This window comes from Schistocerca americana, chromosome 8 (assembly GCF_021461395.2).
Source record: "Schistocerca americana isolate TAMUIC-IGC-003095 chromosome 8, iqSchAmer2.1, whole genome shotgun sequence".
NCBI classification, from domain to species: Eukaryota; Metazoa; Arthropoda; class Insecta; order Orthoptera; family Acrididae; genus Schistocerca; species Schistocerca americana.
Genome location: NC_060126.1, coordinates 240124835 through 240143014, shown reverse-complemented (window position 1 = coordinate 240143014; position 18180 = coordinate 240124835). Strand labels below are relative to the sequence as shown.

Sequence of the window (18180 nt, the reverse complement as noted above, 5' to 3'; positions counted from 1 at the left end):
CGACCACGTTTCAAACGATGATGTGTTGAGACGAAGCAGTCTACGCAGTCTGCACAAAATCGTTGCTGAAAGAAGACTGGAGTTTGCCGAGGCATGTTATACACGTGAAAGTTGAAAGAATCCCCAAATCAGTACCGTTGTGGATACCAAAGGGCGGATGCAGATGTAGAGGAAGACCTCGCAACACCTGGAAACGAACTTTTTCAGTCTTCAATGCATAGACATGAACTGGGAGGCAGCTGAAATCCCGGCACCTGATCTAGTTCGCTAGAGGAAATCTGTTGCCCGACATGCTACTTAGCATTGTAGGTGCTGACAAAGAGAGACAGGACAAAAAAAAAAATATCAGTCAGTCGAAGCATTTCGATGCAACTATCAAAAATTATGGAGAAAATCGACTTAAAAGTTTTTTCGAGCGCCTTTAATCCCTTAAAACCAAGTCGTTTTTTCGATGGGTCACGAGGCTCTGTGGTAGAATGCTCGTTTGCCATGTGGGCAGACTGAGTTCGTTTCCTGGACACGACGAATTCCTACACAAATGTGCTTGTTGCGCGAGTATTTCTGTGAGGTGTAAAATGTATAAGGATGAAAAAAATTAATTTGTAATTAAAAAGTAGTCAGGTGCATTTTCTCTGGTGTTTCGACAGATATCTACAATTTCTGTTTTTTATATTGTAGCCGGAGCCAGTCCAAACAGTTACTGCTCGTCACGTGTTTCATGCAATGCGCAGTGTCGACAGAAAGCGTCAGTTCGTTTCCCATCACAAACAAAATGGTTTTTAAATCGAAATATGACGTGCCAATTCGACAGCGAGAATAAACAGCAATCCAGCAGCTACTTACTACCGGTACATTGTTGGCAGTAGCAGCTAATCGGGGCGAGCGCAGTGCTGTCACTGATAGAGTGCTGGTTATTCTTCAAGGTTTCTCAGCCCCTTTAAATATATATAGATAAAACCAATACCACTCTAGAATGAGATTTTCACTCTCCAGCGGAGTGTGCGCTGATATGAAACTTCCTGGTAGATTAAAACTGTGTGCCGGACCGAGACTCGAACTCGGGTCCTTGACTTTCGCGGGCTAGTGCTCTACCATCTGAGCTACCCAAGCACGGCGTGGACGTGAGTCGTGCTTCGGTAGCTCAGTTGGTAGAGCACTTGCCCGCGAAAGGCAAAGATCCTGAGTTCGAGTCTCGGTCAGGCACAAAGTTTTAATCGGCCAGGAAGTTTCATATCAGCGCACACTCCGCTGCAGAGTGAAAATCTCATTCTGGAAACATCCCCCAGGCTGCGGCTAAGCCATGTCTCCGCAATATCCTTTCTTCCAGGAGTGCTAGTTCTGCAAGATTCGCAGAAGAGCTTCTGTAAAGTTTGGAAGGTAGGAGACGAGGTACTGGCAGAAGTAAAGCTGTGAGGACGCGCCGTGAGTCGTGCTTGTGTAGCTTAGACGGTAGAGCACTTGCCCGAGAGAGGCAAAGGTCCCGAGTTCGAGTCTCGGTCCGGCACACAGTTTCAATCTGCCAGGAAGTTGAATACCACTCTACACTGATCTGGGACCGCTCTATCAAATGGACACGTACAATTCCGCTTTGAAAATCTTTTTTTTTCTGTAACTGGAAACAAACCAAAGCTTTACGTCGACACTGGGCATCACATGGAAACGTAGTGAGCAGTATTTATTTGGATTGACTGCAGGTACACATTGCAAAAACGATATTGCTAATATCTGCGGAAAAACATTAGCAAATGCGTCTGACAAGTGTTATGCAAACCTAAAATAAGCGTCTTCCTCTTTTAAGTTCGTTCTTTCTCCGAACAAATATAGATTTCTATTCCAGAAAAAGGGACAGAGCCACACCACCTCTCGAAAAATACATCATACTTCGGTGTACGAACGACCCGCGGAAAACTTAAGGTAGAACTCTGAACATAGCTGCTATGGTTCAGTGACCGTGTCAGAATTATATTAGAACAAATAAGCCCTCGGCCACAAATATTCAGTCAAAATTGACCAGGTTTCGACGCTACTATGAGCGTCGTCTTCAGAATTAAACTAACTGTTCTAAAACATAATAGGTATATAAGACATTAATATAAGTTTGTTTAGTGTGCACTGACTGGAAAGAGATGTAGTACTTACAAGTCACATTCTAAAAAAAAAAAAGCGGAAAGGGCGACGTCATGTAAAGTTGTAAATAAGATAAGATGGCGAGCCGCTAAGGGCTGCTCGTACCTGAGTGAACGCGGGTTGCAACAAAACTCAAAGTTGCAACCCGTGTTCACTCAGGTACGAGCAGCCCTTAGCGGCTCGCCATCTTATCTTATTTACAACTTTACATGACGTCGCCTTTCGGGCTTAGATTTCTTTTTTCTTTTAGAATGTGACTTGTAAGTACTGCATCTCTTTCCAGTCAGTACACACTTTAGTTTATCAATGTCTTATATGCTTATTATGTTTCAGAACAGTTAGCTTAATTCTGAAGATGACGCTCATAGTAGCGTCGAAACCTGGTCAATTTTTACTTAATATTTGTTCTAATATAACTTAAGATAGGCCTTGAAAATTTTTGAGAGTTGCATCGAACTGATTTGTCTAGGCGCTTCAGTCCGGAACCGCGCGACTGCTACGGTCGCAGGTTCGAATCCTGCCTCGGGCATGGATGTGTGTGATGTCCTTAGGTTAATTAGGTTTAAGTAGTTCTAAGTTCTAGGGGACTGATGACCTTAGATGTTAAGTCCCATAGTGGTCAGAGCCATTTTCGAACTGCTTTGGGCGACTGATATTTGTGTTCTGAATCTCACGTAGCTTAAATATTTAAAAGTTAAAAAAATTCGATTGTCATGTCGTCTCCACGCAAGTCTAAGTGCAAGTAGGAACGTTTGGCTCCTCCTGCTTGATTCCTTACTGTTCAGCGTTGTGTCTGTACACAGCATCGCCAGCGTTGACGACTGCAGTTGGCAGATACAATATGCCGTGCCCTGTACGCAGCACCCACCCATCCCTGTAGAGACATAGCAAACTACCGAGCCTGTTCACCTGCTGGTGTCTCGGAGCTAACTGAGCTGCAGAGACGGCGACCGCGCCCGACACCTCGCAACTCGTCCCTAGTTACCAGAAAACGAGGCAGCCTGCGGTAGCGGCGGTCGCGACCTTGAACCGGAAATCGGCTCCGGTGCTCCCGGGGGCGTCTGCGGGCGCCTCGGAGGGCGACGGCAGGGCCGAGCGCGACCGAGAGGTGGAGCCCGGCGGCGCGGCGGGAGGAGGAGAGATCCTCCGCGCGGAGATGCGCCGCTCCGCCAATGGGAGGGCGCGCCGGCGCGGGCGCACTTTATAAAGAGGCCGCGCGGCCGGCCGCACGTCTCCAGTGGTCCCTGCGGCGCCCGCCCCTCTCGCACTCGTACGCGCACACACGCCGCCCACGCACGCAGCCTCCACGCCGACAGCTCTCTCCGGCATCTCCAGCACACGCTCTGCACTCTCCGCCGGCGCGTCGTGGGCTCCAGCATGACTAGGAGGTGAAGACACACACCCAGCGAGCACCGCCAAGCGACCACCGACCATGGAGCCGGTCAGCGCCGCCAAACTGTGGCTGGTGAGTACTCTGCTCGTAGCGGTGACGAACGCGGCTGCTCGACAAGTGAGCGAGCTTCACGTCGTTGGGGTTCCCGTGCCGAGGGCCAGTTGGAACTGGTGACAGCCATCGGCAGAAATTGATAATTTTCTCTTGCGTGCTAGACATCTCGTAAAATAGTCGTCGAGGGCCCTAGTCCCACCTTTGGCCTTCCTCTGGGCTTTGAGCCAACAGCTACTGTGTTTACATTGGAAAATAACTAACAAACCACGTTTGCTTCTAAACTCATGTGAAATAGAGAATACCAACGAAAAACAAACAAAACCAATTTGTGAACAGTAAATACGTAGTGGATGGATGCATTTACAAATGACAGAGAGGTCGAGAATCTTTATTTCTCGTATGAAAGTCATCGTCATGCCAATATCAAAACTTTTTTTTTTCTTTTTTTCAAAGTAGGAATATACAGCTAAATAACGACCTCAAAGCAATCCCTAAGAGACCATTACAACATATTCTGTTAAAAGCTATATCATTGATAGCTATAATATCTGTGTTTGTAGAGCATCTGTATCATCACATTACGACGCACGCCTGAAGGAACAGGCACTGTTCCGATGGTTATTGTACTGTGAAGACACACTTTACAATCAGAGACATCGTAGTCATCAATGGTGTGTTCATGTTTCGACATGTCAAAATGATACTAAAATATTTGTCTCTGCCTGTACGGGAATCGCGAAATGTACGACATAAGAGTTGTGGACTCTGTGACGTGTGGAAGTCTGGGTCGGTCCTGGAGGCGTGCTTGGATAACCGAAGTGGTTAAGGTGACCTCTGAAGCTGAAGTCTACAAATATTAGCGAAATGCGAATCTGTTTCGTAATAAAAGCTATGAATACCTCATCTAGAGATATATGCGCTAATAGTGTGATGCATAATCGCCAAAAAACGGTAAAAGTGAATTTTGAACTTCCTGGCAGATTAAAACTGTGTGCCGGACCGAGACTCGAACTCGGGTCCCGAGTTCGAGTCTCGGTCCGGCACACAGTTTTAATCTGCCAGGAAGTTTCATATCAGCGCACACTCCACTGCAGAGTAAAAATCTCGTTCTGAAAAGTGAATGTTTTTGCTAGTGTTAATAAGCGAAATTTATCGGAATGACAAACGTACAATGGGAACATCTTGTTGGATCCAGTAACGAACGTCTCCGTCCAAAAAATCTTGACGCAGACCTGCATTCAATCTACTTTAGTACACATTTAGCCATTTGCTACGGAAATGAATCCAGTACACAGGAAGAAGACATACCATGCTAAATTTCCTCAAGGAATACATTGGGTTTATTAGCAAAGAAATGATACAAGTCGTCAAATAGTCTACACAGGGCAACTTGTAGGACGGTGTATTAGACAGGAGGAGTCATAGTGGTTACGAAGAAAGGTCTGGGACGGACCTAGTAACGGAGGAGATAGTCATAGCTGACGAGAAGCTGATCTTATCTAATACCAACGTCTTTTCGTTATCAGTAAGATTACTGAAAAGAGTTTAACTAATACGACTCCAACTGGTTGTTCAAGCTGCGACTGTGTAATCTCGCAAATAAAGCAGTTTCACTCCCAACATGCAAATAAAACGACCGTAGTAGAGTGCGATTGTAATGGAATTGTTGCGTCAAGCGTGGGTGAGATTTTGACAACTGTCATCACAGATAAATGCGAAAAGCTGCTACACCTTTTGATGACCCTCAGTTGTAAAAATTTATCTGTAAGACAATAATGATTACGTAATAAGTCATTTAGGGTGTAATGTCCACCGAGCATACTGCACATTTCAATTAAAGCTTTCACAGGAAAGACGTAAAAAGTATAGTCCTCAGTGACAGTTGATGTAGTATACTTCGACATTCCTAGTCTTTGATAGTTTGGAATGCATATCTATAATTCTGAACATTTAAATGTTTCTTACGTTCCATTGCAAACTAAGTAATTGAGTGTAATTACAATAAATTAATTTATTTATATATAAATTTTTGTGCCTTAAGATGTTTCTCTCCTTACTTTATCTGCAAGGGATTGGGTGTTTTCTTATGTTGTACGTGCCAATGGGTTGTTATATACAATTTGCTGTGTGTGGACGCTTTCCATACAATTAATTGCATTCTTCATGAAATCATGTGCTAGGCATAGGATTTTCTAAGAGCGAAACCCAAAAAGCGACGAAAATACCCATGAGAAGTTGAAGCAAACTACATATTCGAACTCTAGTTCACTCATTAACCTTCCGACCTCATCATAAGTGTTGGCGAACTGTGCAAAAAAAGGATGGAGCTGCGGTGCCCTCTTCTCCGTATACAAAGCTACATGAAAGGAGTAAGCTCCCAACCGGTCGGAACGGGATCCATCTCGACCTTGCTTTAAGATATTCGGTATTCCCTCCAGCTCCAAGGCCACGCAGATGGCTGTGTGCTGGCATTCTGCGGACGCGTAGGACGCCTTCCTTAAGGAGCCAGCCGTACCAGGCGCCGCCGCAGCCTCAGTGGACACCGCCTGATAAGGCCGACTAATTGGGCGTAGCGCGCGGTACGGCTCCACGTACGCAATTTGCATGGCTACGCAGATTCTGCGATAGCACTGCTTCTTCTCCCCCCATCCCATCACTCTTTTCTCTTTCCTCGTTCTTTCTTTTCGGAGAGATCTTCAACAAGTTAATAAGTATTTATATATTCACTTCGTATTTCTCTCAAAAAAGAGGGCTTAAGAAATAACGAGATGCTTTCATACTGATGGAATGTACGTGAGTTTGATTTACAAAGCTATCCAATACTGTCACAGACCCTAGAGAGTCTTTTTAGTCGCGTGAGTTCAGAAAAGTGACGTGATGTGTGCAAGGAATCTGTCTCCTTATCCCTAGTACATATATGCACAAAAAATGCGACAGGCTAGAAATGTAAGGAGGACTTTGTTAAAAATAATTTTGAAAACAGGGACTTAATGACAGTTGTTATAAATTTTTGTGGTTGTTGGTGCAACTCTCCATGCTGCTCTGTCCTGTGTAGGCTTCTTCATCTTCAAGCACTGCAACCTACATGCTTCTGAACCTGCTTATTGTATTCATCGCCTCTACAATTTTTCTACCCACACTTTCCTCCGATACGAAACCGAAGATTCCTTGATGTCTCGGAATGCGCCCTATACAACCGATTCCTTCTTTTACCTCCCTATTTTTGATGGATAATACTAGTGAAATGCAGGATGAAAGTATACTAACGCACAGTATGTCATAATTCTTGGCGTGAAAGAAGCCCGTTCACGAATACACTAGAAGCATGGAGTAAATTGTCAAAATCTGCGTAGCGTACCATTATGAAGTGAGTCAGAAGTAAATATACAAAGGTCCTCACTACTTGAATCAAAGACTTCATAAGACTTTTTACATAACTGCTCACTCGGCATTCCTCTATAGAATATATACAGTTATACAGCGTGTAACAAAAAGGTACCACCAGGCAGTGACTACACATAACTCACTTGAAGAAGAAGAAAATACATTAATGTGTATCTGGAAGTGGTCTATATCGAAAATCCATATTCTACAACTCTACATGACATATCAGACTTGGCAAAACGCAGGAACCTAACGCTTTATATTTCCACATGAAACTGTTTCTTTCATTCTTACTTCTGGCTAAATTGTAATTTCCGTCGGCCTCTAAATATCAGTTCTGCAACAGTGGGATAGGAAGACGTGGACTAATTCCCTGGGCTCCAAGTTCTCTCAACCTAAACATACTAAACTATATGCATAGGGATACATGTATGATGTTGTATATCGAAATCTTCGTCTTTGTCTTCGTGTGTGTACTGTGAAGGATGCGAAACTACCCATATTACTCCAGGGATAAGCCACCTTATTCAGGATTCAAAGCGACGGTTAGTTTATGCATTTATCAATCCTAAAGTGAAGCCAAAAAATCCTTATGTCGTGTTATACGACAGCTACAAAGGACATTTTGTTTTTAATCGACCACAACTTGCTAATTTTTTTATTATTCTCTGAAAAATTTCGACCTCGAACTCTTCGTCTGGCATACTTTAATTCTTCGTCATGGCGTATACCACATACCAACAGTTTTAAAATGTGTTAAGTAACACAGTGTTAAATAGTAATTCAATACATTTTAAAGTTGTAAATGTGTGGTATACAACATAAAAATATTTTGCTTATTCCAGACGATAACTTTAATTTCGACACTCTTTGGAGAACAATAAAAATTATCTAGCAGCTTGTGATGGTTTCATATCAAAATGTCTAATGTAAGACTTTTTGAAAACAACATTTACGAAAGAGCGTCATATATTATGCTTCTACATTGCGTTCCTGTGTGTTTTACATGGTACATACATTGAGTTTCAAAGTCCTCGCATCAAACGTATGGGGGTGATAGATCACGTCATGGAGAGCAACTTTTGTTGGAGGCAAAATGTTCACTGACACTTCCCGGTGACGCTAGACATGCTTTAGTATTCTCCGGCCCTTGTACGACGAGATGTCACCAAATTACTAGGTATCTACCAACCAGTTGTGCTGCACACACAGACACACACACACACACACACACACACACACACACACACACACACACAGACACACAGACACCGCAGAGTGCCTGTGCCTTGCAGGCTTTCACGGGCGTAACCAATACAACAGGACGCCTAGCGTGGCCGGGTAGGGTCAGCTACCTGTTTGTCTATAAGAAAATTTGTTCGCCGTGAGGTAATCTATCCCACCCAGACGTTTGACACAAAGACTTTGAAAGATATCGTATATTTCGAACTCCCGTGGATAATTAGTTACTGGACAGATGCCTATGTAACATAATCACTCCTCTTCGTGTGAGGAAAGTGTCCTGAAAGTTTCATCGTAATTTTTTGTTGCATCCTGTAAATATACTGAGACCATACCAGCTGTCCGAATGATAGACGATTAGTTAAATGTATGGGTCGCAGCCTGAGGCAAATCCTTCAAATCAGCGCCACTTCGGCAGACTTGATATCAGCCCATCGCGTATGTTTCCCAACAGGTCCTTAGCTAACATCGCGCGACAGAACAGATCTTAATCCAGACGTAGTAACTACAGGAAAGCTCGAGGTTGCAGCAAGGAATTATTTTGTATACCACTTTGCTTCCACCCTTTTTTTTCTCGGAGTTGGAGAAATTATTGCGAAAATCTTACAAAAAATTTACGATACAAAATATTGTCTATCGCTGCCCACTAATTTCTCTCATCTTTCGGGCGACACGAGAATATCGCGGCGAATGAAGTGGATCTCTTCTGAGGAGATCCACGAATCGACCCTATTTTGCACTTATTTGTATGACCGGAGACAGTGGACAGCCAGGCCGTGTTCCAGTGATCGATAAAGGTGGTAGTCGGAGAGAGTAACGTCAGGAGAATACAGCAGGTAGGGCAGAACTTCCTATTTCAACGTTTCCAAGTATCCAGAATGAGATTTTTCACTCTGCAGCGGAGTGTGCGCTGATATGAAACTTCCTGGCAGATTAAAACTGTGTGCAGGACCGAGACTCGAACTCGGGACCTTTACCTTTCGCGGGCAAGTGCTCTACCGACTTTTTTTAAAATTGTTCTCATTTTGTTCGATTTTGTTCGTTGCATTTGTTCGGTGCGGATGTCCCATGACACTCATTCAAGATCAGTCTTGAGCGGTTGACTCAGTTTTTCTTTTTTCTTTTATTACAGAGGGCAGCTAACCCTCTGACCGAACACGCTGAGCTACCGTGCCGGGCGTCCAACTGAGCTACCCAAGCACGACTCACGCCTCGCCCTCACAGCTTTACTTCAGCCAGTACCTCGTCTCCTACTTTCCAAACTTCACAGAAGCTCTCCTGCTGTGAGGACGGCGCGTGTGTCGTGCTTGGGTGGCTCAGTTGGTAGAGCACTTGCCCGCGAAAGGCAAAGGTCCCGAGTTCGAGTCTCGTTTCGGCACACAGTTTTAATCTGCCAGGAAGTTTCGTTTCCAAGTATGTTTCGACGGTTTTTACAACATGTGGTCGATAACTGCCACGTTGCAAGTTCACCTTTTCATGTCTATCGCTATATTGAGGCAGTTTGTATTTCAGTACTCGGGTGATAATTTTCGTCGGTTTCAGTAGCTTTGGAAACCTTCTCTCTTCCACCACCATGCCGGTCTTCGACGTCAGAATCACAGTTCTGGAAGCGTTCAAGCCATTCACTGCGCGTTCTTTCAGTAATAGGTGCATCACTATAGGTTTTACCCACCGTTTTATAATCCTCGGCAACAAATTTCATCGTGTTAAAGCAGAAAATTAAAACTTCCCACAAATGACGAGAATTGGAGTCGTAAGTTGGCATATTCAATCGAGAATAACTTTACGATGCAATCACAGATGGACTAATATTTTGATGGTGTTATGTTTAACAACGCCTAAGCTTATTGTATGACACTCACGACCTACCACCTGCTTCTATTGCCATCTGCTGCGGAACGACGGAAGCAAGGTTGTAGACCTCATAGAAACGGAAGCCACTGTCTAAGTAAACAGACACGTCGACCACTTAGTGATGGACAGTATGCAACAACTCATCACGATCCAGTCTCCATCGGAGATGGAGGTACCTCATTTGCAGTGCCTGCGTTCCAGACCCTTGATACGGAGAGACGCTGTTGGCGACGGAAGAGTGAGTGATGCCGCTGCTATGTCGAGCTGACCGCCGTCCTTGGCCAGGTCTTGCTTACGCGGCTCCCTCCCGCCGCTGACGGCGCGCCAATTCGCGCCGAGATGCGGTGGGGACGCGCCTCCTAAGTAGCCTGGCCGTCATCTCTGCAAACAGCCACCGACACGGCTAATCCCACCTCCGTTTCGGGAGCTTCATTTGCTTCCTTTGCTGCAAGAACAGAGACGAGGAACCGCTGCGGTGCGAGCACTTACATAAACCTACCAGAGGATGGATCACGGCTATATTTATACTTCTGCAGCGACTGTTTGCGCCGTTACTCGCCGGCATATTCTTTACCGTTGCTCTTCTGTTTTCTCTATGAGACAACATTTAAGCTATCAGAAAACCTCTATCCTCCTGAAGTTACGCATCGTAATTTTACTTTTCCCACAGAAACTAGCAACTGATACACATTATGTGATCAAAAGTATCCGGACACCTGGCTGAAAATGACTTACAAGTTCGTGGTGCCCTCTATCGGTAATGCTGGAATTCAGCCTTGATGACAGCTTCCACTCTCGCAGGCATACCTTCAATCAGGTGCTAGACGGTTTCTTGGGGAATGACAGCCCATTCAACACGGAGTACTGCACTGAGGAGAGGTATCGATGTCGGTTGGTGGGGTCTGGCAGGAAGTCTAGATTCCGAAACATCCCAAAGGTGTTCTGTAGGATTCAGGCCAGTCAGGGATGTTATCGTCAGGGATGTTATTGTCTGCACTCAAACTTTATTTGTGGTTCCAATGGTTCAAATGGCTCTGAGCACTATGGGACTTAACATCTATGGTCATCAGTCCCCTAGAACTTAGATCTACTTAAACCTAACTAACCTAAGGACAGCACACAACACCCAGTCATCACGAGGCAGAGAAACTGCATTTGTGCGCTGTACACTCCCGTACACGGTTTCATTCACAGTAGTATTAGTTTTACGTCATCGCTGATACTTTATGAGCTGTAAATCTTCTGCGTATAAGACAACCCGTGATTCTTTTACAAGCTGCGACAACGTCGCAAATGAAAGCAATGAACCACGAAGTGCAAAATGGGTCAAATGGCTCTGAGCACTATGGGACTTAACTGCTGTGGTCATCAGTCCCCTGGAACTTAGAACTACTTAAACCTAACTAACCTAAGGACATCACACACATCCATGCCCGAGGCAGGATTCGAACCTGCGACCGTAGCGGTCACGCGGCTCCAGACTGTAACGCCCAGAACCGCACGGCCACTCCGGCCGGCACGAAGTGCAGAATTTGTTTCTTTAATCCTAGTCTCTGATCACAAAAACTGTCGTCAGGCTATTGGCCGCGCTCCATAATATATCTTCTTCAGATCTGATTAAAACAAACGGTACTTTATATCATCCTTACGTGATGAAACTGAAAGATAATATGAGGCTGCGTGGCTTATGTACCGGAATCGAGATTCTGAGGACAATTTTTGTGGCCATATACTGGAATTAGAGAAACAAATTCACTCCATGATCCTTCGCCATACAATCTCTTGTAAATATTTTGCTTGACATTTAAAACACAGTTCCATATCTTATGTATTATACTGTACTTTATGGTAACACTGTTTTTCCTTTTTGTTTTGTTAATTCTCGCTACACTGTATACAATATCAGTTTTTGTAGCAGCCGGAGTTCCAGCCTGGGTGCGAATGTGCGACAGAGTATTTAAAAGTGTTGTAGTTAGCCGGTATTGTGAGTCAATGGAATCGTTTCCTTTAAAACATTGCGGCACACATTGTACGTTATACGCCTTTGCGATGCGGAGCAAATATACCATACATATGAAATCACTTCGGTAATTTGTGTGACAAACCAAACGAATTACTTTCTACGAGCCTCTGGATGTCAATGGTTCCCGTTATCAAAATACTCAACAAACAATCATGATAAATAACCGAAATACTCTAACTAGTGGCTGGTCACATCTTGTTTCTATACACAAAATATCGTAAATATCTGTTCTTTGATAAAGAACTACTCCCATTTTCCACGTTTTTCCTTGTATAGCCCTTAGAGCAATACTCCCTTTTCACCTGTTTCCCGAAACGTCCAGCAGCAATAACATCCTATAAATGTTAATACCAAAGCTATTACACGAAGAATGCCGCAGCTTTCATTTATATTTCTGATTTCCTATAGCATGAAATTTTATTAAATAATACTCTAACTGGATTAATGTAACAAAATAGCATGTCCCACTGAAAATTTTACTTTATTTTACCGTTGAATGAAATTTCCGAGAATATGGAAAACAAAATTGAGTTTTATGAGGCGCTACTTGGCGAGAGTTCGGCTGCAACGTCGTAACGGTAGTGAGATGGATTACTCGTGAGAGTAAGTATACTGTAAATCGACCTGAATCAAGCCCTTCAGCAGCGATGATAAGTATTTCTGCCAAGGGACTGAATTAGTTTATTAAACATTTTGTAGAACGTGTATATCGTGAATCGAACATGCAAGAAACGGTTGGTTATTGAGCATTCCTCTAATTCGTGCCTTGTCAGCCGTTTATACAATACCAATGAATTCTACTTTGGCTAATGTCCTACCAGCTAGAAGAAAAGAATGTTGTTGTTACAGAGCAGGAAACCATTAACACTAAAAGGAAAAATTTTCAGTCAATTCATGGCAAAGTACTGTCCGATTAATTCATAGAAAATTTTATTTAAAGCATTGTGCGTCATTTACCTGATAAAGTCACAGTATGCAAGTCATGAACTCTAGAACAACAGGGCAGGATAAGAATAGAGCCTCAGCTACGAGCTATGTTACCAGACTCACCTCCAGCACATTACACGGTCAGCTGAAGACGCCAGGCGCCCTGCAGAGTGGGTCCTCCTTGGTCGGTTTACGAGGAGGCGCACCGGTAGACCTTGATCCCGTTCCGACCACTCCGTAAAGAACTCGGAACGTGTCGCTCGGGCTGGAAAGGTTTTTGCAGAGACTCTCTTTTGGTATGAGCCAAGTTTTGCCAAATTAATATGTTTACCAGTGGAAGGAAAATAAATTTCATGTTCTGGAGGAGAGAGTTTGAAATCCCCATTCGGCCACTCTGGTTTAGTTTTGTGTCATTTCGTTCAGTCGCTTGATTGAATACTTGATTCCATGAAACCTGATCTGGTTTTCTGTCCCTATCTGAACGATTGATGATCAAAACAATGACGTGATTTGAAACTCCAACCATCGTTCATTTTATTATAACCATAACTATCTATTCGAAAGAGTTCACACCACACGTGCGAGAAACCGGGAAATGCCCTTCAGTAACAACGGGATCAGACAGTTTGTTTCACTATGTAAAGATCAGTTCTTATATGAGTTCAGTTGAATTTTCATCCAAAGGCTCTTCCCTTCAGTCCTCTATCCTGCTCCACCCGGCTACGTTCTCGATCACCTGACCAGGTTAAAATTTTGCGAGGCCATTTGTTATTAATTTTCTTTTCCGATTTGATATATTTCCTGCCTTGAAAAGACCAACGAAATTTATGTAAAAGATGACGCTTAGAGAGAATATTGTAAGAAATTAGCAGACACTTCAGGTAATATCTCCTGAAAGAGAATAGTAGTTCAGTGACTACATAGGTCTTGTAGTTGAGAGGATGTGAGTTCAGATCTACGTAGGACTATCGAAATTCTGATTTTTCGTAATTTCTGTTTGTCACTCTACTGGAATGGTGGAATGGTTATTTCCCATCGTGTCGAACCGGACGGCATCCAATGTCGATGTGAGGCTCAACTGTAACCGTCCCTAGTTTTGCTACGATTTCCGTAAATACAGGCAGTCTATCATTCAGGATCAAGGCACCTCAGAAATACTCTTTACACCGAAAATCAATTCGCAGAGGGTTAGAAAAAATCTACTAGGTCATTAAAGATGAAGTGCAATGTAGGAAAGCGTCCTTTTCGAAGCAACGCTCTAGGCAGCTGCCATAATCGATTTAGGGAAACCAGAGCAAATTTAAACATGAAATGAGTGACAGAAGTCAGAATATGACACAACTACGACAGTGGGAATATCTGGTAAATATGGTACTGTAGTAATGGCGATAGAACGCTGCTCCTCAAAGAGGGTGGAACACACACGTTACAAGTGACCACGAATACAAAGCAGATTAATACCCAAGGTTGCTTTCTGGCGCGATAACACCTGATCACTCTCAGATGCGAACCGTGACGCTGTGATTAGAGGATGCTGAGCTCCCCCTCTTATACCCTCTACCAGGCATTCAATGATTTTCATCGCATCGGAACGGTGGAGAAATGCTTTAGTCACTGACAGTAGTAAAATATACGGATATTCAACGTCATCTTAAACTGCGCCCAACGCTGTCACCGTGTCTATAGGCTTCAGTCTCTTACTGCGTTAGTAGGGCAAATGTTGGTCAGACATGGTAATTATAATTACATTCAAAGGAAACTGGAACCGGTTCCATATACATCTACACCTAGACGGTGTGTGGCGGGTGGTACTTCCGGCACCAGTATCTGGTCCCCCATCTGTCGATAAACCACCGTATTAGCCCAAATTTTTCGGATTTTCTGGTTGTCGTCATTTCGCGAGAGACATGTACGGCAGCAAGTAATCGGTTGCCCAACCCTTGTCCGAATGTACTCTCTAGAAATTTCAGTAGTAAAGCGTTCCGTGACTCACAATACAATGCTTCCACATTCCTCGGTGACTAATCACAGAGTTTAGTTTCAGTTAGCCTATCATACAGCTTGAACAACTTGCGGGGGCCGCGCGGGGTATCGGGCGCGGTCTCAGGCGCCTTGTCACGGTTCGCGCGGCTCGCCCCATAGGAGGTTCGCGTCCTCCCTCTGGCATGGGTGTGTTTATTGTCCTCAGCGTAAGTTACTTTAAGTTAGGTTAAGTAGTGTGTAAGGCTAGGGACAGATGTCCTCAGAAGTTTGGTCCCATAGAAACTTAGCACAAATTTTCAAATTTCCAACTTTGTCCAGGTGCCTCGCCAAGGTTCACGCGGCTCGCCCAGTAGGAGGTTCGTGTCCTCCCTCGAGCATGGTTGTGTGTGTCGTCCTTGGTGTAAGTTAATTTAAGTTGGGTTAAGTAGACTGTAAGCCTAGGGACCGATGACCTCATCAGTTTGGTCCCATAGGAGCTTAGCATAAATTTCCAACTTGTGCAGGGTCGATTTCGGACATATCTCCCCTGCGCAAGTTTTTCAGCGAGGGCCGTCTGTGTTTTGGGCACATGTTCTGAATTTTTACATTGGGGGAGAAAGATACAACTAAACATGGTAATGGTTGGGTGGCTGCTGCTACTGTGCGGTATCCTGGAGATACCGTGAACGCCGTTGCAGGACTGGAGACTTTCATTAGCAGAGATATCATTGCTTATCGCACCTTTCAAGTGAACGAGCTTTACACCGGGACATAGGTCGGTCGTATTTCACCTCTAATACGCCATTTGCAGTGAGGACCAGGGATCATCGTAAACTAAATGAGTGTGAGTCCGTCGCTGTATGGTTTAAAGGCCAAGGAGTGTGTGCAAAAATTAAAGTGATTGGTGATCTAACAGTTTATTGTAGAATCTGAAATAAAGTACCTGTCCTTTCCTTATCTCCCGTGAAAATCGAATGCAGTTCTTCCCTATGCGCAGTTAGCAAAGGTAAACGCTGGTCTACCGATGGGGTCGTGGCCCATACTACAGTGCATTACCACAACTGCCTGCGAAGTGGAGTTTGCCCGCGGCAGTCGTTGGCACCTCAGCACGCTGCAACCTGGAAGGTGTACTCGTAACCACCAGCGCAGGCGTAAAGAGCAGGTGAAGGCGCCACGCGCCGCTGTCGGGCTGCGGCACGTCAGGAGCAGACGGACGACGGGGCGCGAACGGTGACGGGGGTACACACACCGCAGCGCGGCCGCGGAGATGCGCCAGTGACGCAAGAGCGTGCCGAGCATCGAGCAGCCGGCCGAGCGGAGCCGGGCTGCAGCCACTTTCACCGCCGCCCACGGCGGGCCGGCCTTCACACTCGCCTCGTCTGGAGAGCAGTGCGCGCCTATGGCACGCTCGGCTAGACACATTTACATACACGCACCGCCGGGAACAGGGTAGAAATGCAGGAGTGCGCCACAATGAAACGTTTCGACTTTCTGGAGCCCCAGTATCTGTGATCACCCACACCGTCAACTTTTCTGTCGGCCGAGTAATTGCAAATATATGGCTGATGAAGTTATTAGTACAGGATTGCGCGCTTATTCTATACTGAACCGTAGGTCGACGAGAAGACACTACTAAGAGGTTAAGATATTGTTCTAAACTGAACTTCGTCTGTCGTTGACTGTATACAGGATGGTCAAATGTTCAAATGTGTGTGAAATCTTATGGGACTTAACTGTTAAGGTCATCAGTCCCTAAGCTTACACACTGGAATGGAAATGAAGTCCCATGCTTCTTTACAGAGCGTAGGGGAACGATGCGGGAGACCCGCACCGCCTTACTAGGCAAGGTCCTAATGGAGGTGGTTTGCCGTTGCCTTCCTCCGACCGTAATGGGGATGAATGATGATGATGAAGACGACACAACAACACCCAGTCATCTCGAGGCAGGAAAAAACCCCTGACCCCGCCGGGAATCGAACCCGGGACCCCGTGCTCGGGAAGCGAGAACGCTACCGCGAGACCACCAGAGGCGGACGCTTAGACACTACCTAACCTAAATTATCCTAAGGACAAACACACACACCCATGCCCGCGGGAGGTCTCGGACCTCCCCCGGGACCAGCCGCATAAGGTAGTCAGTAACAGTCTGTTGCAGTATAGGTTGTGCGGTGAAATAGTTGCTAAGAAAAGAATTCGATACGTCATACAGATTCCGAGCTAATTAGCCTTTAAGTTAGCCAGTCGTACTGTTGCGCGCCCAAATTCCAGCAGCCCGCCAGAGACTATATCGCTAAACGTGTTCTTCGTTTGGTTTCCTAAAATAATATAAGAGGACCGAACCCGAACCAAAGGCTGAGCAGTCTAGTACGTTAGCAACTCCACTACGAGAAAAACTGACGCTAATTGTATCTGGTGGGCCACTTGACATCGAATTTGCGCGCGCAATGACCTAATCGGTCAACTTCAACGCTAATTGAATCGGAAACGACACAATATATAGAATTTATTCTCAAGTATTTCTCAGCATAACCTACCCTACAACATCCGGACATTCTTTTTACGCTGTTTATGAGCACCCTGTATAAAACCAGGTTTAAATTACTTGTTTTGTTCAGCTGTATAAGTATTTCTTCATTTCGAGCTTGTTTTGCTTATTGTTCAAATGGCATCAGATGGAAACAAAAAATAGTTCAAATGGCTCTGAGCACTATGGGACTTAACTTCTGAGGCCATCAGTCCCCTAGAACTTAGAACTACTTAAACCTAACTAACCTAAGGACATCACACACATCCATGCCCGAGGCAGGATTCGAACCTGCGACTGTAGCGGCCGCGCGGTTCCAGACTGTAGCGCCTAAGAACCGCTCGGCCACCCCGGCCGGATTTGCTCATTGTCAGGCGGTTTTATTTAAGACACAAGAAAATAAAAGATACTGAAAAAATTTAAAACTATTTCCTAATTTAAAAATTATAGCTAATACAATCTTGATCAAATCGTTTTTAATTTGTAGCTTATAAAATACATAATTTTAGATTGTATCAGTAAATTTTATTTTTTATTTATGCAATAAAATCGCCTTACACTGAGCAAAACATGCTCGAAACTAGTAGGAACATATCAAATTAAGAAATAACGAAATAATATGATAGCATTCATAACAGCGACTATGTGCCCTTTTCTGGACTTCTGTCCATCAGTAAAGGTACTGTTTCC

At 44.6% G+C, this 18180-nt stretch overlaps 1 protein-coding gene across 1 annotated transcript in view; it reads left to right on the top strand.

Moving 5' to 3' along the window:
* The first annotated feature begins 3373 nt into the window (after positions 1-3373).
* LOC124544658 (collagen alpha-2(IV) chain-like) overlaps positions 3374-18180 on the top strand; it is a 171512-nt gene continuing 156705 nt past the window's right edge. Inside the window, exon 1 of the mRNA XM_047123275.1 lies at positions 3374-3592. Coding sequence (XP_046979231.1) covers positions 3560-3592 — 33 coding nt within the window. The 5' untranslated portion in view covers positions 3374-3559. The remainder of the gene's footprint in view (positions 3593-18180) is intronic.